Source organism: Salmo salar, chromosome 19 (assembly GCF_965601325.2).
Source record: "Salmo salar chromosome 19, fSalSal1, whole genome shotgun sequence".
NCBI classification, from domain to species: Eukaryota; Metazoa; Chordata; class Actinopteri; order Salmoniformes; family Salmonidae; genus Salmo; species Salmo salar.
Genome location: NC_138309.1, coordinates 58,484,365 through 58,510,267, shown reverse-complemented (window position 1 = coordinate 58,510,267; position 25,903 = coordinate 58,484,365). Strand labels below are relative to the sequence as shown.

Below are 25,903 nucleotides of genomic sequence, written 5' to 3'. Positions count from 1 at the left end.
GAGCTCAGAGAGTGAGTCCACACTCCCCCTCCCCCCACCCCAACAAGACCCGGAGGACTGAAGGTGGAGATGGACGGCTGTCTGAGAGAGCTTCCTGCACCCCGGACTTAGGTGAGAGAACTTAAGGAGAGAGAGGAACACATGGCACAGCCAACAGCACTGAAGGAGAAGAGAGGAACACATGGAACAGCTAACAGCACTGAAGGAGAAGAGAGGAACACATGGAACAGCTAACGGCACTGAAGGAGGAAGTGAGAAAGCTGAGGTGTGACACCCTCAGAGAATCCAGCAGAACAGTCCACCTCAGACCTGGACCACAACCTCAATACCACGATGGGACAGACAACACAGGAGCCACTAACCCAACAGACGCCACCCCTTCCTAACAGCCCTCCTGTCAGCTCCCCCCAAAAGCCCTCCTGTCAGCTCCCACACATCCACAAGGACACACAAAAGCCAGAGGTTGTGCTTCTCATTGATTCAAATTGGAAATACATTCAAGAGAATAATCTTTTCCTCCCCAAAAAAGTGGCTAAAGTCTGGTTCCCAAACAAATCAAATTTTATTTGTCACAGACACATGGTTAGCAAATGTTAATGCGAGTGTAGCTAAATGCTTGTCTTCCAGTTCCGACAGTGCAGCAATCAATGTCTAACAAGTAATCTAACAAATCCTAACAAATCCCCAACAACTACCTAATACACACAAATCTAAAGGGGTGAATGAGAATATGTACATATGGATGAGCGATGGCAAAGGTGCAATATATGGTATAAAATACAGTATATACATGTGATATGAGTAATGTAAGATATGTAAACATTATTAAAAGGGCATTATTTAGAGTGGCATTGTATGAAGTGACTATTGATCCATTTATTAAAGTGGCCAGTGATTGGGTCTCAATGTAGGCAGCAGCCTCTCTGAGTTAGTGATTGCTGTTTAGCAGTCTGATGGCCTTGAGATAGAAGCTGTTTTTCAGTCTCTCGGCCCCAGCTTTGATGCACCTGTACTGGCCTCGCCTTCTGGATGGTAGCGGTGTGAACAGGCAGTGGCTCAGGTGGTTGATGTCCTTGATGATCTTTTTGGCCTTCCTGTGACATCGGGTGCTGTAGGTATCATGGAGGGCAGGTAGTTTTCCCCCGGTTATGCGTTGTGCAGACAGCACCACCCTCTGGAGAGCCTTGCGGTTGAGGTTCAGCCCGGCAGGATGCTCTCGGTTGTGCATCTGTAAAAGTTTGTCAGGGTTTTGGGTGACAAGCCAAATTTCTTCAGCCTCCTGAGGTTAAAGAGGCGCTGTTCTTCACCACACTGTGGGAGGACCATTTCAGTTTGTCTGTGATGTGTACGCCAAGGAACTTAAAACTTTCCACCTTCTCCATTGCTGTCCCTTCGATGTGGATAGGGGGGTGCTCCCTCTGCTGTTTCTTGAAGTCCACGATCATCTCCTTTGTTTTGTTGACGTTGAGTGAGAGGTTGTTTTCCTGACACCACACTCCGAGTGCCCTCATCCCCTCCCTGTAGGCTGTCTCGTCGTTGTTGGTAATCAAGCCCACAACTGTTGTGTCGTCTGCAAACTTGATGTTTAAGTTTGAAGCGTGCATGGCCACGCAGTCATGGGTGAACAGGGAGTACAGGAGGGGGCTGAGTACGCACCCTTGTGGGGCCAAATTCTTGAGGGTCAGCGAAGTGGAGATGTTGTTTCCTACCTTCACCACCTGGGGGTGGACCGTCAAAGTCCAGGACCCAATTGCACAGGGCAAGATTGAGACCCAGGGCCTCCAGCTTGATGATGAGCTTGGAGGGTACTATGGTGTTGAATGCTGAGCTGTAGTCAATGAACAGCATTCTTACATAGGTATTCCTTTTTTCCAGATGGGATAGGGCAGTGTGCAGTGTGATGGCGATTGCGTCATTTGTGGACCTGTTGGGGCGGTAGTCATTTAGTTCAGTTACCTTTGCCTTCTTGGGTACAGGAACAATGGTAGCCATCTTGAAGCATGTGGGGACAATAGACTGGGATAGGGAGCGATTGAATATGTCTGTAAACACACCAGCCAGCTGGTCTGCGCATGCTCTGAGGACGTGGCTAGGGATGCCATCTGGGCCAGCAGCCTTGCGAGGGTTAACACGTTTAAATGTTTTACTCACGTCAGCCACGGGGGGGGTGGGGGGGTGGGGGGGGTGGAGTCCTTGTTTGCAGGCTGTGACGGTGGAACTGTATTATCCTCAAAGCGGGCAAGGACGGTGTTTAGTTTGTCTGGAAGCGTGACGTCGGTGTCCGTCACGTGGCTGGTTTTCTTTTTGGAGTCCGTGATTTCCTGTAGACCCTGCCACGTACATCTCGTTTCTGAGCAATTGAATTGCGACTCCACCTTGTCCCTGTACTGGCATTTCGCTTGTTTGATTGCCTTGCGGAGGGAATAACTACACTGTTTATATTCAGTCATATTCCCAGACCTCTTTCCATGGTTAAATGCGGTGCATCGCGCTTCCAGTTTTGCGCGAATGCCGCCATCCATCCACAGTTTCTGGTTAGGGTAAGTTTAATTAGTCACAGTGGGTACGACATCTCTAATGCACTTCTTTATAAACACACTCATCGAATCAGCATATAGGTCGATGTTGTTCTCTGAGGTTGACCGGGAACATATTCCAATCTGTGTGATCAAAACAATCTTGAAGCGTGGCTTCCGATTGGTCTTACCAGCGTTGAATGGTTCTCATCGTTGGCATCCTGTTTGAGTTTCTGCCTATAAGACAGTAGGAACAAGATGGCGTCATGGTCGGATTTTCCGAAGGGAGGGCGGGGGAAGGCTTTGTATGCATCGCGGAAGTTAGAGTAGCAGTGGTCGAGGGTATTGCCCATGCGTGTATAGTACAATCAATATGCTGGTAGAATTTAGGTAGCCTTGTTCTCAAATTTGCTTTGTTAAAATCCCCAGCTACAATAAATGCAGCCTCAGGATATATGGTTTCCAGTTTGCATATAGTCCAGTGAAGTTCCTTGATGACCATCTTGGTGTCTGCATGAGGAGGAATGTACACAGCTGTGACTATAACTGACGAGAATTCTCTTGGTAGGTAAAATGGCCGGAATTTGATTGTAAGGAATTCTAGGTCGGGTGAGCAGAAGGACTTTAGTTCCTGTATGTTCTTATGATTACACCATGAGTCGTTAAACATGAAGCATACACCCCCCGCCCTTCCTCTTCTCAGAGACATGTTTATCTCTGTCGGCGCGATGCATGGAGAAGGCCGGTGGCTGAACTGATTCCGACAACATATCCCAAGAGAGCCATGTTTCCGAGAAACAGAGAATGTTACAATCTCTGATGTCTCTGGAAGGCAACCCTTGCTCGAATTTCATCTACCTTGTTGCCAAGAGACTGGACATTGGCTAGTAGTATACTCGGGAGCAGTGGGCGATGTGTACGTCTACGGAGCCTGATCAGGGGGCCGCTTCGTCTGCCCCTTCTGCGGCACCGTTGTTTTGGGTCGACTACTGGAATTAGATCTATTGTCCTGGGTGGTGGTCCGAACAGAGGATCCATTTCGGGAAAGTTGTATTCCTGGTCGTAATGTTGGTAAGTTGACGTTGCTGTTATATCCAATAGTTCTTCCCGGTTGTATGTGATAAGACTTAAGATTTCCTGGGGTAACAATGTAAGAAATAATACATAAGAAACAAAATACTGCATAGTTTCCTAAGAACTCAAAGTGAGGCGACCATCTCTGTCGGCACCATCATTCATCAATAGGCATGCCCTGGAGCTGTTGTCAAAGGACAGACTAGGTTCCCAGCCACATCATAATTCACATGAGCACAAATGACCTGAGGGCCCAACAGGAAAGGGAGGCCACAGCTGGAAAGGGAGTGATTAAAAAAGCTTCTTCCACTTTCCGCAAGTGGTCGTCTCCACCCTGCTAGCATGAAAATACTTTCACCCTGCCATGTGAGAATGCTAACACCTATGTGAAAATGCTATTCACTGACTACAGCTCAGCCTTCAACACAATGATGCCCTCAAAGCGCATCACTAAGCTAAGGACCCTGGGACTAAACACCTCCCTCTGCAACTGGATCCTGGACTTCCTTACGGGTCACCCACAGGTGGTAAGGGTAGGTAACAACACATCCGCCACACTGATCCTCAACACAGGGGCCCCTCAGGGGTGCATGCTCAGTCCCCTCCTGTACTTCCTATTCACTCATGACTGCATGGCCAGGCACGACTCCAACACCATCATCAAGTTTGCCGATGACACAACAGTGGTAGATATAACTAAATCTAGCATATAGGACCTGTTTCAAATTATCACTTTTACACTTACTATAAAATAATGGCACAGGATTTATAAGCATATCTTGCCAGCTAAATGAACAAGCCTACAGCCTATGGCATGGAGCATAGCCATATAACATACAGTAGGCCAACTCATATTCTGTTCTTCTGAATTACATTTTCTTCATATCATGTTTCTTTAGACCTGACTAAAATAAATAATGGATTTATTGTGAGGGTGTATATTCAGGGTTGGGTAGGTTACTTTCTAAATGTAATCCGTAACAGTTACTAGTTGTCTAAAATTGTAATCTGTAAAGTAACTTTTGGATTACCCAAACTCACTAATGTAATCTGATTACATTCGGTTACCTTGAGATTACTTTCCCCTTAAGAGGCATTAGAAGAAGTCAAAAATGTATGTTACCAATTGAACGTCATCTATTGCAGGATAAATAAATGTTAAAGTTTACATTGCTGGCCATGTATGGATGTTTAATTTTACTTTATGGGTTGGTTATGTAGGCTTCTTCTAACTCATCGCTTTCTACTACATATAATAATACTATTAAATTATATCTTTACATTAAAAACCAAAGTCTATCAGAATTCCATATTTCCAAGTCCTATTCTTGAAGATCAAGGGGTATAACATTTATTGGACTGGAAGGCAGTATAGATTAGCCAAATTGTTTTACCTGCGCATGACCCCAAAACTAAGGACTTACTAGCCAGCCCTACTCTGTTGTTTAGGATTTTGTTGTCATGGAGGACGGATTGTGCTCATTGATTCGAGTTGAAAAATAAATCCTGCGCTCATGGAATGGCATGCTTTGAGCACTACTGAAAAGTGCTATTTACATGTGGAAAAGAAATGCCATATGCTGCATTTGTTATAGGCCTATTGTTTACCTTTTTTTCGGGGACACTGATATCTTGATAATATGCCGCTGTTTAAAGGGCAAATCCTATGCTCGCTTCGAGGCAAGCAACACTAAAGCATGCACGAGAGCACCAGCTGTTCTGGATGACTGTGTGATAACGCTCTAGGTAGCCGATGTGAACAAAACCTTTAAAGAGGTCAACATTCACAAAGCCGCTGGGCCAGACGGATTAACAGGACGTATACGCAAAGCATGCGTGGAAGCGAAGGTAACCTGTCTCAATGATTACCTCCCAGTGGCACTCAAGTTGGTAGACATGAAGTGCTTTGAAACGCTGGTCATGGCTCACCTCAACAGCATCCTCCCGGACACCCTAGACCCACTCCAATTCCCATACCGCCCCAACAGATCCACAGATGACGCAATCTCAATCGCACTCCACACTGCCCTTTCTCACCTGGACAAAAGGAACACCTATGTGAGAATGCTGTTCATTGACTACAGCTCAGCGTTCAACACCATAGTGCCCACAAAACTCATCACTAAGCTAAGGACTCTGAGACTAAACACCACCCTCTGCAACTGGATCCTGGACTTCCTGACGGGCTGCCCCCAGGTGGTAAGTGTAGGCAACAACACATCTGCCACGCTGATCCTTAACACTGGGGCCCCTCAGGGGTGTGTACTTAGTCCCCTCCTGTATTCCCTGTTTACCCACGACTATGTGGCCAAACACGACTCCAACACCATCATTAAGTTAGCTGATGACACAGCAGTGGTAAGCCTGATCACCGACAACGATGAGATGGCCTATAGGGAGGAGGTCAGAGAACTAGCAGTGTGGTGCCATGACCACAACCTCTCCCTCAATGTGAGCAAGACAAAGGAGCTGATCGTGGACTACAGGAAAAGGCGGGCCAAACAGGAGGACCTGAGCCCTAGGACCATGCCTCAGGACTACCTGGCCTGATGACTCCTTGCTGTCCCCAGTCCACCGGGTAGTGCTGCTGCTCCAGTTTTAACTGTTCTGCCTGCGGCTATGGAACCCTGACCTGTTCACCGGACGTGCTACCTGTCCCAGACCTGCTGTTTTCAACTCTCTAGAGACAGCAGGAGCGGTAGAGATACTCTGAATGATCAGCTATGAAAAGCCAACTGACATTTACTCCTGAGGTGCTGACCTGTTGCACCCTCTACAACCACTGTGATTATTATTATTTGACCCTGCTGGTCATCTATGAACATTTGAACATCTTGGCCATGTTCTGTTATAATCTCTGGCCACCCCTCATAGCCTGGTTCCTCTCTAGGTTTCTTCCTAGGTTCCGGCCTTTCTAGGGAGTTTTTCCAAGCCACCGTACTTCTACACCTGCATTGCTTGCTGTTTGGGGTTTTAGGCTGGGTTTCTGTACAGCACTTTGTGACATCAGCTGATGTAAGAAGGGTTTTATAAATACATTTGGTTAAATGATTGATTGTAGGCCTGATCAACGACGAGACAGCCTATAGGGAGGAGGTCAGAGAGCTGGCCGTGTGGTGCCAGGACAACAACCTCTCCCTAAACGTGATCAAGACAAAGGAGATGATTGTGGACTACAGGAAAAGGAGGACCGAGCACGCCCCCATTCTCATCTATGGGGCTGCAGTGGAGCAGGTTGAGAGCTTCAAGTTCCTTGGTGTCCACATCACCAATAAACTATCATAGTCCAAATACAGTAAGACAGTCGTGAAGAGAGCATGAAAAAGCCTATTCCCCCTCAGGAGACTGAGAAGAGTTTGCATGGGTCCTCAGATCCTCAAAAGGTTCTACAGCTGCTCCATCGAGAGCATCCTGACTGGTTGCATCACTGCCTGGTATGGCAACTGCTCGTCCTCCGACTGCAAGGCACTACAGAGGAGAGGGTAGTGTGTACGGCTCAGTGTATCACTGGGGCCAAGCTTCCTGCCATCCAGGACCTCTATACCAGACAGTGTCAGAGGAAGGTTCTAACAATTGTCAAAGACTCCAGCCATCCTACTCATAGACTGTTCTCTCTGCTACCGGACGGCAAGCAGTACCGGAGCGCCAAGTCTAGGTTTAAAAGGCTTCTTAACAGCTTCTACCCCCAAGCCATAAGACTCCTGAACAGCTAATCAAAGGGCTACCCAGACCCCTCTTTTACGCTGCTGCTACTCTGTTTATTATCTATGCATAGTCACTTTAACTCTACCTACGTACATGAACATATTACCTCAATTACCTCGACTAACCGGTGCAGCCGCACATTGACTCTGTACCGGTACCCCCCTGTAAATAGCCTCGCTATTGTTATTTTATGCTGTTTAATTATTTGTTACTTTTATTTTCAATTTTATTCTTAACACAATTTTTTTTCTTAACTTCTTAGAGCATTGTTTGTTAAGGGCTTGTAAGTAAGCATTTCACTGTAAGGTCTATTACACCTGTTGTATTCGGCACATGTGACAAATAAAATTTGATTTGATTTACAGCGGGTGAATGCAAGCATTTCCATGGACTGCCTCAAAACCTAATGTCTACCTGGCCCGCCACTCCACCCTGGACTTGAACAGCCTTTACGACCAGGTCCACCTCTACAAGGCAGCAGTCCAAATTTTTGCCACGTCCCTGAAGGATGTCACCCTCAACCACAGCCCCAGCACCTCACCAGGAGCAACAGAGCAACAGACACCCCACCCAGACCAACGAGACACCCCAACCAGACCAGCGAGACACCCACCCAGACCTGAGAGACTCCTTCCCGAAGGACCTGCACTGAGAGAACCCACGCCAAAAGGACCTACAGTCAGACCACAGCATCACCAGCCACATCCCCACCCCCACATGCCGAGACCCCGCTAAAAACCCTGGCCACACCCTATATAGGCCACCCCACATCTATGTTCCCCCATACTCCCTGCAGCAAGGACCTCAACATGACAGCTGTAAATATGCCCAGGCTGTGAGCAGAGCAACAGGCCCAACCCCCACTAATACACCTGCTCAAGCCCCATCCTGCAACCTAAGAGGTATGTATCAGATGCTCAACATGCTCTGCTCACACCTACTGTGATGGTCCGAGCCTAAACCACACGAAAACAACACTAGACACTATGGAACACAAAACTTTTACTAGCTCATCCTGGAATATCATCTGCTTTTGGCCTAAAGAGCAGGAACACAGACTTCATCAAAGAAATTTGAAATACAGACATTGCCATCCACCAAACTACCAGGTGTGAAACAGGGAAGAGACTCGGGGTATACTAATTTGAGCAGACCTAACCCACTCTATTAGTCAAAACTGGAACATTTTACATCTGGCTAGAAATGAATAATGAAATTCTCAATAGAGAAAAATGTCCTCACGTGTGCTACCTATATACCCCCAATAGAATCCCCATACTTTAACGATGACAGCTTCTCCATCCTAGAGGGGAGATCAACCATTTCCGGGCCCAGGGACATGCACTAGTCTGTGGTGGCCTAAATGCCAGAACTGTACAAGAACCTGACACTCTTAGCACACAGGGGGACAAACACCTACCTGGAAGTGACAGCAATCCCTCCCAAATATGCCCCCCTAGACACAACTATGACAAAACAACCAAGAAAAACGTGTCACAACTCCTATCGCACGCTAGGTCTGTACATAGTCAATGGTAGGCTTCAAGGGGACTCTTATGGTAGGTATGCCTACAGCTCATCCCATGGCAGTAGTACTGTAGATTACTTTATCACTGACCTCAACCCAGTCTCTCAGAGCGTTCACAGTCAGCCCACTGACACCCCTTTCAGATCACAGCAACATCACAATACTCAATAAATGTTTTGATTTGATAGGGAAGCTGAGAAGTCAAATATACTGTTTAGGTTTTCTACTGGCAAGTTTACACCTTCACTATTTTATTTTATTTAACCTTTATTTAACTAGGCAAGTCAGTTAAGAACAAATTCTTATTTACAATGATGGCCTAACCTGGACGACGCTGGGCCAATTGTGCGCCACCCTATGGGACTCCCAATCACGGCCAGATGTGATACAGCCTAGAAACGTTTTGTCCAGGAAGTTTTCTAAAAAAGGATTGAATTTGTTGTTGCCTAATGGTTTTTTTGGTAGGTTTCTACACTACATTCCTTCCATCTATAGCATTTCTTAATATTATGCAGATCCTTTTGCATCACAGCAGCAAGATTTGGGACCTGTTGCCACAAGAATAGCGCAACCAGTGAAGAACAAACACCATTGGAAATACAATCCATGTTTATTTTCCCTTTTGTAGTTGAACTATTTGTACATTGTTACAACACTGTATATAGCTGTATATGACATTTTAAATGTCTATTCCTTTGGAACTTTTGTGAGTGTAATGTTTATTGTTTATTTCACTTTCATCTATTTCACTTGCTTTGGAAATGTAAACATATGTTATGTTTCACTATATATCACTCCAATATATTGGTATCACCCCGCGGCGGAGGGATATGTCCGAGGTGAGGATTTACAGATTTACTCCCGTGTACACCTGTGTCACGGCTGGGGTCTGCCCCTATATATAGACCCCATGGCAGCGACACACGTTCTCTTTCATTTTCTCGGCGGACATCCGTATGGTTTGAGGTTCGCTTGGTAAGTGTAATAGGCCAGCTCTTTGTCTGCTATGGTGAGTGAGTCCTGGGGGCTGGGCTATCAAAACAAAGGCTCGCTCACTGGATCGTGGACACGATTATGACAGCATACCGCCTGGCTGGGGGGCCAGTGCTGGGATCTGTGGTGGCACATTCAACACGAGGTGTGGCTGCGTCCTGGGCACTACTGAGATGAGTGCTCCTCACTGATATCTGTGCTGCGGCCAGCTGGGCTTCCTCTTGCACCCTTACTACCGGATAAATGTGGCACCTCCCTCTGCGGTTGGTTCAGCGGTCCTGGGCGTCGCCTCCCCTTCCGGGGACAGTGCCGGGACCACCCTTCCACATTGACGGCCCTTGCGTTTCGGTCCCGCGCTGGGACTTTGCCGCTGGCTGGCCAGGTCTCTCTAGCACCGACTAATCTGGCACGGGTATATCAATATATTGGACTGATCCAATATAGTGAAACATAACGAAGGTTATGTATATAACCATGGTTATGTGAGCTATATGGATCACTCCAATCCTCTACGGTGATAGAGGTGCTTCAAAAATGATGTAGAGAACGTGTGTCACGGCCATGGGGTCTATATATAGGGGCGGATCCCAGCCGTGACACAGGAGTAAATCTGTAACTCCTCACCTCAGATGTATCCCTCTGCAGCAAAGTGATACCATATAGCTCACATAAATAACCGTGGTTACATACATAACCTTCGTTTCCCATGCCAATAAAGCCCATTGAATTGTGTTGAATTTGGTCAACAGGAAATGGAACGACTTATTTGATTGTTTGATCGAATAGAAGTTTCGTAATGCTAAGGATGTTACGAGTGTGATATAAGTAGGACACGTGACATCCTGGAAACTTTGTTAAAAAACACTTTATATAGGAGTTGTGCCAGTCGTTCACACGCGTATCTGCTCTCTTATTGGCTGTGGTCCCACCTGATCTTGCCTCTTCCCAACTGCCTTCCATTTTTTTAAGACATTTATTTTCATAGTTAGAGCGGTCCAAGGGGCCAGAGTTCCAGTCTAGAGGCACGGTTTCGACTGTTACTACAGTTTTGCTTCTGTACAGCAGTTTAACTGACAACCGGCCCAGAAATACTATTTCCGTACACTGGCAGAGAAGTCAAATTTGAAAATTCCTAATAAGACACTTAAGTCGTCACCTTTGTGCACAAAACATACATTGAATTATTAAAATAATTTTCGCTCATGCTGATTTTTTTTTTTTCCATCACTCACAGCAGAAAGTTGAACATTTTATCAGAGTTTATAAACCCAGAGGCAACAGAGACTTCCGAGGGGCTTGCGAAGCAGGCCAGGGGTTTGAGAAATCAATGACAGAAGTGAAAAATTATTCCTTAGCTGTTCATTTTCTCAATCTAAAGGCACAACCTAGATTCGAGGTGGGTGACCAGCGTTTCAGCCTCCTCCTCGATGAGTCCACGGATGTAAGTGTTTCTAAGTACCTGGGGGTTGTGAGAAGGTACTTTAGTGACACCAAGCAGACAATTGTATCAACATTTCTGGGGCTTGTTGAGTTGGAGGGAGGAGATGCCAAATCTATAGCCCGTGCTGTTGTGGCTTTCCTCGAAGTGTTGTCTTAAAAAAGAGAAACTCCTGGGTATAGGGACTGACAATGCCTCTGTTATTTTCCATTTACATTTTAGTCATTTAGCAGACACTCTTACCCAGAGCGACTTACAGTAGTGAATGCATACATTTCATACATTTTTTTCTCCGTACTGGTCCCCCGTGGGAATCGAACCCACAACCCTGGCGTTGCAAACACCATGCTCTACCAACTGAGCCACACGGGACCGTTATGATGGGGATTAACAATAAAATGCTGTGCTGAAGGAGGAGTATGGCCTCAAATATCTGGTTCTTATTCGCTGTGCAGCTCTCTGCAGCTTGCTCATTTGTAGTTCTAAACATATTTAGGGTGTTTTTGCTCACTTTTTGTCTCTCCCACAACGTTATTCCTCTCTCCTACAGCGTCCATCACAATTACATGCACATGAACAATTATGCAAATTAGGTGATGACATCATTTAGCGACTTTTAGGACAGCCAATAGCTACTTTCCTTACTGAGGAGTTGACAACACTGGGAGGGAATAGTGTAACGACTCAGGCTTTGTAAGCGCAGATATCGACTCTGCCGCTCGAGCATGCTTTTGCATTTTGCATTTGTGAATATGACATTTGGCCAAAAGAATGAAATTAATTACATAGAAATAAGTTGTAACAATTTTATTGTAGGTAATGAATCCAAGCAGTACATCTCCACACAATAGTGTAAAATCTTCATAAATGTGTTCAATTGTAAATCTACTGATGTCTTGCCACAGTTTCTTTGCATGAATAAATGCCAAAAAAGATGCAACACCGTTTCTGGGTGGTCATTACAAAAGGTACAATTTGAGTTTGTTTTTCTTAAACTTCTTCATATAGTGGTTGGCAGGATAATATTTATGAATAATTTTAAAGGAAACTTCCTTAATTTTGTTGACTTATTTCTGCGCATTAGCTTAGCTAGCCAACGTCACCATGACATCACCTACAAGCGTGATCTGGGATTTCTATTGGAGAAGCAATTTCTGCCCATCTTCATACTGTACTTTCTTTGATTTTATACTCATCCAATGTCTGCCATGTTTTTTGGATGAGGTGATGTCGTTTTGCTGCTCCCTGTGCTCACTGAAAGTGTGCATGTGATGTTGGTCCTTATAAACCAGATGCAACCTGGATATACTGTCCATGAATCATCGTAGCTAATGTGAGTATATTACCTGGTCATGGCTAGAAGGAATCCAGCTTTTGTAAAAAATAACCATAACCAACCCTTTTCCTAACCTTGAACTAATTATCCCAACCTGCTGCGTAAGTTCTCCTAATACCCTGACTACACCGCTCGCGTCGTGTGCGCGAGCATTACAAAAAAAAATTCTGAAATCTATTATTCAATTATTGCACCCACACTGCTCCCGCGCGCCAACGAGCGTCTGCGTTGTCAAGGGCTAAAATAGAAGTCAGTTCTATTTCTGACGCAGATCGTGCTGCAAGTCCTGCCTCTCCCATCTCCTTATTGGTTTATAGAAGCAGGTACCCACGTGCCATCTCCTCATTGGTTATACCCACGTGGGTGACTGAAAGACGAACGAGGTCAGTGGTGGTAATGCACCTAATTTATGAAAGTTGCCAATCGCAATATAAAGTCAAGAGAAGAAAAAGCCTGGAAGGAGGAGTGATGACTAGATACGATTCGGTTGACCGTTTTGTGTGTGGATTAATTGTCCTAGTAGAGGACCTTGTGCATTTCAGGTAAAATAACTCAATGTTTATATCCCAGGAAAAATTAGCTAGCAACAGCAGGCTAGCTAAATAGGACAAATTAGCTAGCAAGTGCAAGCTAGCTAGCTAAATTGCCATAAATGTGTAATGCTTTTCGACCTGTCCCCAAATTAATATCATTGGTTCAGAGTTTGTTTTGATATTTTAACCTGCGTGTCATGATCGCGTTTGGTGTGGGGGGACAAAATAAATGTATGCACGACGGGGCACACGGGCAGCCGGTTTGGGTTCCGTGTAACTTGCTACGAAACAAATCTGACGTTAATTTGACAAAAACTTGATCCCTTCTAGCCACGACTCTAATGAACACCCTCTATTTAAATCCAACATTTTAGCCTACTGGGTGCAGGCATGTGCAGAGAGCGTAACATAGCTAAATTCTCTGTTTCGAATCCAGCTGTTTCACTTCACAATTATTGCCTAAATTTAACCGAATCACTATTGAAACCTTAACTAATTAGGATGACTCGTCTAAATTTAACCAATCCCATTAATTGCTGCCCTCAACTAGATCCAAGGAGAACTCCAATATACAATCTGTATTAGCTCATGGTATGAGGCTAGAGTTGAATTGCTAAATTTGCATTGTGGACTACTTTAAGTTTTAAAAACAATAAGAAGAATGGCTTTATATTTATTTATTTTCTCAACATTTTAAGACAACGGATCCTACATCATGATATATGACTAATTGATGTATAATCACATCCTATATATTTGAACACATCATGCCATAAAATGAATGAAATAAATTAACAAAACTATGTATATTAAAACAAAACATACAAACAGGCAATATTGCACTTGAATAAAACTGATAGAATAATGTGAAAATACAAGGAAAATATTTGCACTGGATAAAGTGCTCTTAACTTACAATATAGGTTGCTAACACAGGGTTGTGTGATATTTTAAATACAATAAGATACCAGTGAAAATTCAACACCAAAAATAAAAGACTTGGAGTTAAAATCCAAAAATGGAATACTGGCAAAAGTGGTCTAAAACACCATGACAGCACCACTCAAGTGGACATCTATAAATAATGATCAATATGACCAATACCGTGCACGTTGTCATACGGTTAAACTGAGCTGAGACTAAGTAGCCCAGAACACTCAACACGACGACACAATGAGGATTTTCCTTCACCATCCCTTTTGAACAGGTCTAAACCAATGCATTTTAACTTGAACACATTACATAAATAAAAACAAAACTGTAACATTAAATTCTTCAGATGGCTACTGAAGTTAGACTCAAGGTCAGAAAGGCATACGAGGTCGACACGAGATTTAAACCACCTTTAGTGACGGACAATAAGTCAGCTTGTTAGGAGCAGGTCCACGTGGTGAAGGACCGTTCCAGGCTATTAAAACACATCTACAAACGTGTGCCAGCTGCCAATCCATTAACCCTAGTTTCCATTTATAAGAAATGTCAAATAAGGTGTGGAGAGTTACAGAGAGGGCCTCTGCATTGTCTGAGGCAATGCTGCTAGATGAATGTGTTACAGTAATCCAGACATCTTACTTCTTCTGTACTCTGGCTAATCTATATTCTTTCACTTGCTACACCATCTCTGATAAATTGTAACAGTTAAATAAAATTACGGTAACATGTATATCGGAAACCCTCACTGTGTCACACTTTCAATTGCATAACGTGTGTTTTTTCTGTCTAAACTAAAGATTTGAAAAATTACTGCAGAGGATAGGATCCTACATAGATACCGTCTCTTTGGATGCACCTTCTCTTTGGGTGTCTGTGTAGAGTGGGCTATATGTACAAGCAGTAAACAATTAGCGAGTACATATAAAATGTGAGCCACATGTACAGTAGGACCAAAGCACAAGCACTAAAGGGCCAGAATTACACAGACAGCCTGTGAATATGCAGTGGCTGCAAAGAGTGGCCAGTATTACAGTATGTGAAAAGTGTTTAATAGTGCTAGCCATTTTCATGTGCGTTCTCTTGTTTGAAGTCATCACAATGCTTTCTGTTTAAGGATATAGCCTTGTCCATTGGCAGGATGTGTGTGTGTGTGTGTGTGCGCGCGCACACACGCGGGCAGATTAAATTGGGGGTGTGGTGTCTGTCACTGTCACATGATGAGAGGCAGGAGGCCAGGGGGGGAGGGAGCGGGGGGTGCTGTGATGGCTGTCAGGGTGCCAGGGTCCAGGCCGTTCACCGCCCTGCTGCAAACACAAACACAACATGGATTAGTCTGGTCGACTGAGGGTTAGGCAGCATCTCACTTGCTGCTCCTTACAAAATGAACCTTGCTGGATTGATATTATAAGGTGGTAAAACCATAGAACACATCAAATCTGCCTAATAATTAGCTAGGTATTACATGGCATTTTAAATAATGTGAGTTGTAATTACGGGGCTAGACCTAAGCAAATTAATTCTAATGGAGGGGTGTTAGATGTAAGACTACTGAAATAAAATGTAGCCCTATTGGTGGAGTAGATAAACTGGAGTATCACTTTACAGTGGTACCCTGGTGCCTACAGCTCTACTAGACTGCCAGACAATGGGGCCATTTTAATGAAGGCAAACTCTGTCACTCCACAAGCAGGCACACTTTCCAGTGGTCAATGGATCCCAGTGCAGGGTTGAACCAGTGACCAGTGGTCGATGGATCCCAGTGCCAGCGCAGGGTTGAACCAGTGACCAGTGGTCAATGGATCCCAGTGCCAGCGCAGGGTTGAACCAGTGACCAGTGGTCGATGGATCCCAGTGCCAGCGCAGGGTTGAACCAGTGACCAGTGGTCGATGGATCCCAGTGCCAGCGCAGGGTTGAACCAGTGACCAGTGGTCGATGGATCCCAGTGCCAGCGCAGGGTTGAACCAGTGACCAGTGGTCGATGGATCCCAGTGCCAGCGCAGGGTTGAACCAGTGAGTGCCAGCGCAGGGTTGAACCAGTGACCTCAGCCACAGCAGGTTACCTCACTCTGTCCTCATTATCCTACTATCAGTTGGCCCTGGCACGGTCACACTGCTAGGCAGCACACACAGGGCTTCGGGCACGTGCAGACAAAAATGAAACTTGATATATTTTTAGATTCTGTTATGGTTTAGACTGTGCCAAATCATTTATAAAGTATGTGATTGGAAGATCACTGACTTCAAGGTTCTAAAAGTCCTCTCAGCCAGTTTGCCCCTGCCTGCACAAATGTAAAATACCTAGTGGAGTTTGTTCAACTTACACCTTACAAAAATATAAACGCAACATAAGTGTTGGTCCCATGTTTCATAAACTCAAATAAAAGATCCCAGAAATGTTCCATAAGCACAAAAAAGCTTATTTCTCTAAAATGTTATGCACAAATGTGTTTATATCCCTGTTAGTGAGCATTTCTCCTTTACCAAGATAATCTATCCACCTGACAGGTGTGGCATATCAAGAAGCTGATTAAACAGGATGATCATTACAGGTGCACCTTGTGCTGGGGACAATAAAAGGCCACTATAAAATGTGCTATTTTGTAACAACAATGCCACAGATGTCTCAAGTTTTGAGGGAGTGTGCAATTGGCATGCTGACTGCAGGAATGTCCACCAGAGCTGTTGCCAGATAATGTTATGTTAATTTCTCTACCAAAAGCCGCCTCCAACATCATTTTAGGGAATTTGGCAGTACGGCCAACAGGCCTCACAACCACGTAACCATGCCAGCCCAGGACCACCACATCCAGATTCTTAACCTGTGGGATTTTTTTAGACCAGCCACCTGGACAGCTGATGAAACTGTAGAGTATTTCAGTCTGTAATAAAGCCCTTTTGTGGGGAAAAACTAATTCTGATTAGCTTGGCCTGGCCTGGCTCCCCAATGGGTGGGCCTATGCCCTCCCAGGCCCACCCATGGCTGCGCCCCTGCCCAGTCATGTGAAATCCATAGATTAGGGCCTAATTCATTCATTTCAATTGACTGATTTCCTTATATGAACTTTACCTCAGTAAAATCATTGAAAATCTTGCATGTTGCGTTTATATTTTTGTTCAGTATGGTTAGGACCATGGCAAACAAAGTAAATTCTAAGCGCTACTGTTATTTTGTAGTATATACTCCACTTCAAACTCGTGTCCTATAAACAAGCTAGGACTCTGAATAGTAAGGCACAGTGGTGGCAGTCTGTGCTCTCTTGTAAAGATAGATTTATAATCCACTCCTCCCTGCAGTGAAACCCAAACTGTGCCCTTGTAACCATGTCTTGCTCTGCATGCTCAGCCAGCCTCATATCAATAGTTCCTCACACAGCAGAAACACAACGCCATGACACTACAACCTTGCCACAGTCACACCACTTCTATATGGGACATCTAGTAGTATGTATACCTTGAAATACAACCTCAACAAGGAACAACAGAAAGACAGCACAGACTTTGCACTTTAGAATCAGCTGCAAGACTGTGGTGCCTTGTTCACATGCAGTAGTTTGTAGTTAATTGACAATGTGAGCACAAAATCAAAAGTACTGTACCATAACCAACCCTTCCATTGCACTACATGCTTTCTCCTGGGTCACACCTCTGAGAATCTCCCCCTCCCCCAATATGATGATTGATCCAAATTGAATGACACTATATTGAAAGCTACCAACTCACACCAGCAAACAGACAGACATTAATCACATGTGGATGTATTAGCATAGTGTTAAGAAAGCAGGGGAATGTACCACTACCCAAAGCAGTTATCTAGCCCCACGGTGAGTGAGTCTACCTCAGCACTAGATGGGAACAGGAGGGAGGCTTGTTAATCAAACAGCATGCAGGTGACTGACTAACTTCCCCACACATCATCAGCATCGGAGGAGGAAGACCATTACCCAGAAGTAATGCAGGGAATATGACCCTCTCTCTCCTGCTGGGGAAAAACACAAGGGTCTGAGAGACCTCATCAACATCCATAACTCCTCAAAATCATCATCAACACACCTCCATAGACTCCCAACACTAAACAAGCATTTCAAACACACATTTCTACAGTGAAATTTATCAACGTTAAGAAATCTAACTAAAACAAAACGGTCTTAGGAGTGACTGACTGCTTAACACAGCAAACAATAATAATAAAAATGCATTAGGCCTATATCCAAATAAAGACAATTTCACATTATGAAATGTTGTCCTTTGCCAAGTTTCTTTCTCAGAAAATCAAAGCTTTCATTTCCTCTTCATCACCAATGAGTAATGTGTGGCTCACTGAGGGTGAAGTGGAAGTGGGCTTCGACTTACGTTTTGTCGTAGTACGACGACGTCATGTGGAGGGTATGGGAGAACTTGGCTGTGTTGCCGTTGATCACGTTCCCGTTTTCCGTGATGGCGTAAGACTTTCTGGCTTTCTGGTCCTTGGCAAAGTTCCTACAGGCTGCCAGCTTAGACTCCAGAGCCTGAGACGGACATAGAGAATGCAGAAAGATAAGAGGCCTTCCACTATTAGCAAGAAATGACAATATGGTATAAGACAAGGAGTGTTTCTCAAAATGCATGCTACCGTGCTCCGAGCACGCAAATTGGAGCACGGGAGGGTTGGAGTATGAGTCCAAATCAAAATATGCGAAACGGAGCACAGAGGGCACTTCTCTATTTTAAAGTATGCATCGATGCAATCTTCAACGGAAAGTATGAAATAAATATGACGCAACCACATAAGAAATGACGCAAATTTTCTCAATCAATAGCGGCCATTATTTGAGCTGAAGTGAGAGAAAATACAGTCTGACTTCAGAATGAAATGTTGCCTATTCACATCTCATATGTTGCTTGACTACAATATTTTATCTTGATACGTTAATAAATACATGCTATGTTAATTTTGGCATGGTTACCTGCCTACAATACCCACTATAGAGTGCGTAGGTCACAAGCCCATAGTAAGTCAATAGAGCTAACTAGCTAGCTACTACTGTTAGCTAAACAGATAGTCACAAAGAATTGTTAGCTAGCTACCCACAAAGAAATTACATCTACCTTGGATCATATTTGTTTTAGGTCATTTTTGCCACTTATACTATCTGGTTAGCTACATTATTACAATTCACATATAACTAGCTGACAGTTATGAAGTAAAACGTTTGCTTTTTGTATATATTGTTTAGTCTCTACCATTGTCTTGGTTAGAAGAAGGAAGGTTCAGTGAATGGGTAAGTCCATAGTAAGTCACAGTAAGGCTAACTGGCTAGGCACAAAGAATTGTTAGCTAGCTACCCACCCACGAAGAATTGACATCTACTGTACCTTGCATAAAATTAGTTTTAGGTCATTTTTTCCTGTTTAGCTGACTAGCTAGCTAGATTACAACGATTCACATAGCTAGCTGATAATTTTGAAGTAAAACATTTGCTTTGTCTATTTCTTGTTTCGTCTCTATTGTTGCCATTGTCCTGGCTGGAAGAAGGTTCAGTGAATGGGGAGATACAGCGTGAGGTAATACTGTAGGGGGAGTGCGAGTGCTTCTCAAATGTAATGTTTTATACGTTCTCCACACTCTAGTCCTCACAAGAACGTACTCAAGAGAACATCCTCGGAAAATGCACTTGGAGCATGAGAGTGTGGAGCACGGTAGTATGCATGTTGAGAAACACCAACGGTCTCAGTGTACCAGGGCATACGGTGAATAGTGATCTGTACAAATGGAAAAAATGAATGTCTCACCCCTACTTTCCGAAGCAGGTCACCTACGATGTTGAGTGCTGATATTCTGGCAGAGGGAGTTAGTGAGTTACCAAGGCCGTTTGACAACTCTGGGGGGAAATAAATACCAGAAGATAAATACATACAGTATACTGCACATAAAAAAGGTTAGGCAACATATTGAGGTGTTGGGGTCAGAGCAAAAGGGTACCTGTTGGGTTGGCGAAGGCGTTGTCCAGACTATTGGTGAGCGGCGTGGCGGGGAGAGACAGTGAGGCCTGGACAGAGGAATCCATCTTGTCGTTGTCCTCCTGGGTGGGCGAGGAGGGTGCCGACATCCTGGTCAAGTCCGTATTTCGCTCTCGGACGGCGAGCTCCTGTCGTAGGTCTGACAGACATAATATTTAACTCTAAAACAGACCATATTGACACCAGGCATTCAAATTGAGGATAATACTGTTATAGTCTCTCCCAACAATAATTTGCAGCTGTAAGCAATGCTGTGAGAACATGGCTTCTATTCATTTCACAGAGAACAGCTCATTTTCTAATGAGTGAAGGCAGGCAGGGGTTTGAGTGAAAATGGATCAATAAGCACCTCTGGCCTCATCTTTTAATCTCTGCACTGAGACCAGGAGGGACTCTTTCTCATCAAGCTCGCTCTCCAGAAAGGCATTCCTCTCGATGGCCTGGTTCAGACGCTGCTCAAAATCCTCCAGGGACACAATCGTAGCCCTGCAGAAGGAAATAAAGGAGAATACATTTAATTTGTGTGACTTTCTTTTTATACAGTGTACTCTCCGTTAGTCAGCAACTCTACCAAAAATGTTAGGTGTGCGGCAGCTAATACATTTTACTAGAAAATGAATGTTTAGTGACAAACAAATGTCCCGATTCCTCCAAGTAATCTACATCTCTGGCGATGTGTGACAGTGGTGACCTGAATCCAATTCAATCCAATTTACAGCAATCAGACCCAATTGGGCAAGTGTTTTAATTGGAATGGAGATTTGCCATCTGTCTGATTACTCCCAATGAAGAGCACAGTGGGCAATTAACTAGGAAACACACAAGCACCTCAGCCTCCATCATTGATCAGCACCTCTCTGCATGGGGTAAATGTATGGGTTTGTTTTCTGAAAGATGGTCAGAGGATGACTACCTTTGCTTATATTGTTAGATTTGTACTACTGTTAGATATTGCCCTTTTCCTCCAAAATGAACATAACCCTGAAGTACACAGTAAATATCAAATTATGACTCCTACAGTTCGTCTTCTAATGCTGTATCCAGTATGTGTCTGTTAGATACTGTGTAGTGGTCTGGTCTCTTTGCTGACCTCTTGGCTCTTTCCAGGTCATCGTTGGACTGCTCCAGCTCCCGGACGTATTTGTGGAGCTGCTCCTTGATGCCCCGGGTCTGACCCAGGTCACCCTCCAACATGTTGATCTGCTTGTAGCTTTGGGCATACTGCTGCTCCAGTTTCTCCTGAACGGGGGGGATGGAGAGATTAGGAGAGAGAAGAGAAAAGAAAAAGGGATACCTAGTCAGTTGTACAACAATGCATTCAACTGAAATTCCGCATTTAACCCAACCCCTCTGGGGGGGGGGGGGGGTTTAAAATTGGTAAAGGACGTTAAAGCTTCCAATGGTGTTTTACTTACTAAAAGATTTTCCTAACACTACACAGTCGCACGCACCCAAGGAGGGAACCGCCGCGTTAACCTACATTCTGTCATCTATTTTTCAGAGCACTCCGTTGTGCTCCAGCGTTCTCAGGCTATGGGATGATGATGTGACCCATGTCTCCTCCAGCTCTCTGGTGACCAGCTCAATAGATGGGACTGGGTCTGCCTGCCTGTCTGACCTATATCTTCTGGATACATCACGTCTGAATCATTTAACCACTAACCTCGACCAGACAAGCCCTGCTTTGTCCTGAAATGCCGTTTTATATGAACTACATATGCATTCTACACTGACTACATCAAAACACATTCTAGCCTATGTCAAGTAAATAGTATGTCATAAGGCGTTAAACAAGGCGTCACAGACAGTCTAAATGTAGAGCATACTGCACAACATGAATGCATCTCTAAGATTCTTTACTCTGGCATCAGAATGAGAACTAGTTGCTGTGGTATTTTCCATAAACAAAGGCATGAAAGCAAGAAACATTTTTTAACTGCCTGGAATAACCACCATACAGTCGGAAAAAAGCATAACAGATTACATTCTTAACACGTTCGTATCTCACCATCACTGGTGCCGTGATTCACTGACTCGCATGGCAGGAGTCGTAATGTGAACATGGACGCAGAGCCACGCTCATCCTAGAGCTAATTATGGAGCGCGAATTAACATGCTGATGCATTATGTATGAGAATTAGGGATTGGCAATTGAAATTATTTCACTATTCGAATATCATGACATTTCTTCAGATACCCCCCAAAAATTGACTCGACCAATAAAAATGCTGAAAATGCACAAACGGCAGAGATAAACACAGGTTATCTGCAGGTTCCATGAAGATGAATTGCTAATATTCTTCTCCAGAAATGAGCCCATGTTTACAAAAAGTTGTATTTTTAGGGCTGGCTCTTTCACCAAAGGCTATAGCCAACATGACTCATATTTTCAGGCTGGTGTGCTAATTTAGCAATGATTATTCTGCTGTAGCGTAACAGCTGTAGTAGCATAGTTTAAGCAGGTAGGCTATAGATGGCTAAAGCAAGGGCTTTCCCATCTGCATTTGTTTAGCCTACCCCAATGGGCTAATTCATTAGCTAGATCACAAAGTCTAAGTGTTCAGAATGTTGGCTTCCATAATGATACCACTGTGAAAAAATGCCTTAAAGTCAAATATACAGCAATGTTACTGTATAAAACACGTGGTCAACTCTCCATCTGGAGAGCTGGGTGTGCAGGCTTTTGATCCAGCACTGCTCAAGCACACCTGAGTCCACTTAACAAGGTCACTTTGAGCAGTTGATTTGTAGAATCTGGCGAGTGTTGCTGGAACAAAAGTCTACACACCCAGTAGTTCCCCTGATGTGTTACAACATTAGCCTACAACCAAAAAGTCTAAGAAAATAATTCCCTCATTAAGTGAATAAGATATCAATTCACTATACTTTGAAGCAAGGTAGCTAAGCAGGAGGGCTCTAGACTGACTTTTTCAAGTGCCAAGACATGAAAGTTAGCTATTTCATCAAACATGTTCAGGAAAAAAATGGCTATTTCATCTAACATGTTTAGGGAATGCATGATGGATATTTTTATGTGCAACATGTCATAATAGGATCCCGAATAATCAGATTTTATTTATTAATTTTCCAGCATGTTTTTGTGCATATTAGTCTAGGCAATGTGCTACATAATTTACCAACTGAGGAAGTGGGAACTCAAAACACATTAGCCACATTGCTAACTCTAAATATGATATTGTTGATAGGCCGTTTCCCGTATTTGTGATCAGAGCAAAAATGTGAAAGAGATCCTTGTCTGTCTGACTGATATGAAAGAGATTTCTCATTTAGATTACACATACATTTCTGACTAAGAACCCTCTACTTTACTGTTGACCATGCCTGATTTTCCTTAATATCATGTACGCTGGGATACTCACAGATACATGCTACAACAACTTGCCTCCTCTCTGGACAGCACTAAAGGACAAGCCATGATGATACAAACTTCAAATAGTCATCAATAATTTATTATGCCAAGGATATGGAGTTTTTCATAGGTTGTCAAAAGAAGAGCATCATACTTTTTCAGCAAAGGCGCCTCTTACCAACTCATGGTTGTAATATTCAAATTCACAGTGAACTCAAATTCACAGGGTTTCAGATTTGTAAATGTCACATTCCAAGCACAAAAAAAAATGTATTCAGTCCTTTAAGTGCATTGTGTTCATCTTGGTACCTTGAGTGAGTCCACCTCGTTCTTGAGCCTGCTGTTCTCAGAGTGCAGGTCTCTCATGCAGTGCTCAGCCTGCCCCAGCTGGGTTTCCAGCTCTGCCTCCAGCTCTCTGCTGCCCTCCTGAAACTCCAGCAGCTCCTCCTGGGCCTCCTGGCAACTGACAGGGCAGACACCACCGGAGAGGACATGGTTAGTAAACCATTACACCATTGTTATTTTACAGTCCATTGGTATTTACTTAGAAATTAGAAGGACCCAAGAGTGTATCAAAGAGTTATAAATAAAAAGCACACGAGTGTGTTGCAGCCTAATGTGCTGAATAGTATATTATCCTTGATCTTCTTTGTTCATCTAAAAACATACAAAACCCTCATTGCGTCAGTGCTTAAACATACACAAATGTCTTAAGGCAATTTAAAACAGTGGAAATTGAAAGTGCAGATCATGTTACACTGCTTAACAAAGCCCACCCAGAAAAAGTGCAAAAATTCTAAATGTTCACCTAATTTCAGTTTGTGACAAAACAAGCAGTCATTCCATCTAAAACGATGTGAAATACATGACCAAAAGTATGTGGACACCTGCTTGTCAAACATCTCATTCCAAAATCATGGACATTAATATGGAGTTGATCCCCCATATAACAACCTCCACTCTTCTGGGAAGGCTTTCCACTAGATGTTGGAACATTGCTGCAAGGATTTGCTTCCATTCAGCCACAAGAGCATTATTGAGGTAGGGCACAGACGTTGGGCAATAAGGCCTGGCTCGCAGTCGGCATTTCAATTCATACCAAAGGTGTTTGATGGGATTGAGATCAGGGCTCTGTGGAGGCCAGTCAAGTTCTTCCTCACTGAACTCGACAAACCATTTTTGTATGGCCCTTGCTTTGTGCACGGGGGCACTGTCATGCAGAAACAGGAGAGGGCCTTTCCAAACTGTTGCCACAAAGTTGGAAAAACAGAATCGTCTAGAATGTCCTTGTATGCTGTAGCGTTAAGATTTCCCTTCACTGGAACTAAGGGGCCTAGCCCAAACCATCAAAAACAACCCCAGACCATCCTCCACCACCAAACTTTACAGTTGGCACTATGTATTGGGGCAGGTAGTGTTCTTCTGGCATCCGCCAAACTCAGATTCTTCCGTCAAACTGCCAGATTGTGAAGTGTGATTCATCACTCCAGAGAACGCGTTTCCGCTGCTCCAGAGTCCAATGGCGGAAAGCTTTACACCACTCCAGTCGACGCTTGGCATTGCGCATGGTGATCTTAGGCTTGTGTGTGGTTGCTCGGCCATGGAAACTCAATAGCGAGTGTCGCAACCGAGGACAGACGATTTTGTACGCGCTTCAAATCACCCCGGTGATGCGTTGGGCAGACCACACCACCCTCTGGAGAGCCCTGCGGTTGCGTGTGGTGCAGTTGCTGTACCAGACGGTTATACAGCCCGACAGGATGCTCTCAATTGTGCATCTGTAAAGGTTTTTCAGGGTTTTAGGGGCCAAGCCAAATTTCTTCAGCCTCCTGAGGTTGAATAGGCGCTGTTGCGCTTTCTTCACCTTCACCACACTGTGTGTGGGTGGACCATTTCAGATCGTCAATGATGTGTACGCCGAGGAACTTGAAGCTTTCCACTTTCTCCACTGCAGTGCCGTCGATGTGGATAGGGGTATGCTCCCTCTGCTATTTCCTGAAGTCCACGATCAGCTCCTTTGTTTTGTTGACATTGAGTGAGATGTTATTTTCCTGGCACCACTCTCCCAGGGCCCTCACCTCCTCCCTGCAGGCTGTCTCGTCATTGTTGGTAATCAGGCCTACTTCTGTTGCGTCGTCTGCGAACTTGATGATTGAGTTGGAACCGTGCATCGCCACGCAGTCATGGCTGAACAGGGAGAACAGGAGGGGGCTGAGCAAGCACCCTTGTGGGGCCCCTGTGATGAGGATCAGCGAAGTAGAGGTGTTGTGTTGCCTACCTTCACCACCTGGGGGCCGCCCGTCAGGAAGTCCAGGACCCAGTTGCACAGGGCAGGGTTCAGACCCAGGGCCCCGAGCCTAATGATGAGCATGGAGGGTACTATGGTGTTAAATGCTGAGCTATAGTCAATGAACAGCATTCTTACATTAGGTATTGCTCTTGTCCAGATGGGATATGGCAGTGTGCAGTGCGATGGCGA

The 25,903-nt window shown here is 44.4% G+C and overlaps 1 protein-coding gene and 1 long non-coding RNA gene across 8 annotated transcripts in view; one reads left to right on the top strand and one right to left on the bottom strand.

Annotated features, from left to right (window-relative positions):
* Positions 1-2,537: 2,537 nt before the first annotated feature.
* Positions 2,538-9,524, top strand: LOC145862309 (uncharacterized). The gene is made up of 3 exons (XR_014381646.1): positions 2,538-3,587; positions 4,003-4,123; positions 7,661-9,524. It is a non-coding gene; the product is annotated as an uncharacterized LOC145862309 (long non-coding RNA).
* Positions 9,525-12,046: 2,522 nt separating this feature from the next.
* ndel1a (nudE neurodevelopment protein 1-like 1a) overlaps positions 12,047-25,903 on the bottom strand; it is a 31,601-nt gene continuing 17,744 nt past the window's right edge. The window contains exons 3-10 of one of the 7 annotated variants that reach the window (XM_045702494.2): positions 23,734-23,887; positions 21,145-21,293; positions 20,404-20,540; positions 20,017-20,193; positions 19,827-19,915; positions 18,408-18,562; positions 17,893-18,036; positions 12,047-15,360 (exon numbers count right to left, since the gene is read on the bottom strand). In XM_045702494.2, coding sequence (XP_045558450.1) covers positions 15,267-15,360; positions 17,893-18,036; positions 18,408-18,562; positions 19,827-19,915; positions 20,017-20,193; positions 20,404-20,540; positions 21,145-21,293; positions 23,734-23,887 — 1,099 coding nt within the window. In that variant the 3' untranslated portion in view covers positions 12,047-15,266. The remainder of the gene's footprint in view (positions 15,361-17,892; positions 18,037-18,407; positions 18,563-19,826; positions 19,916-20,016; positions 20,194-20,403; positions 20,541-21,144; positions 21,294-23,733; positions 23,888-25,903) is intronic. The other 6 variants (XM_045702497.2, XM_045702498.2, XM_045702496.2 and 3 more) reach the window with 6 other exon arrangements.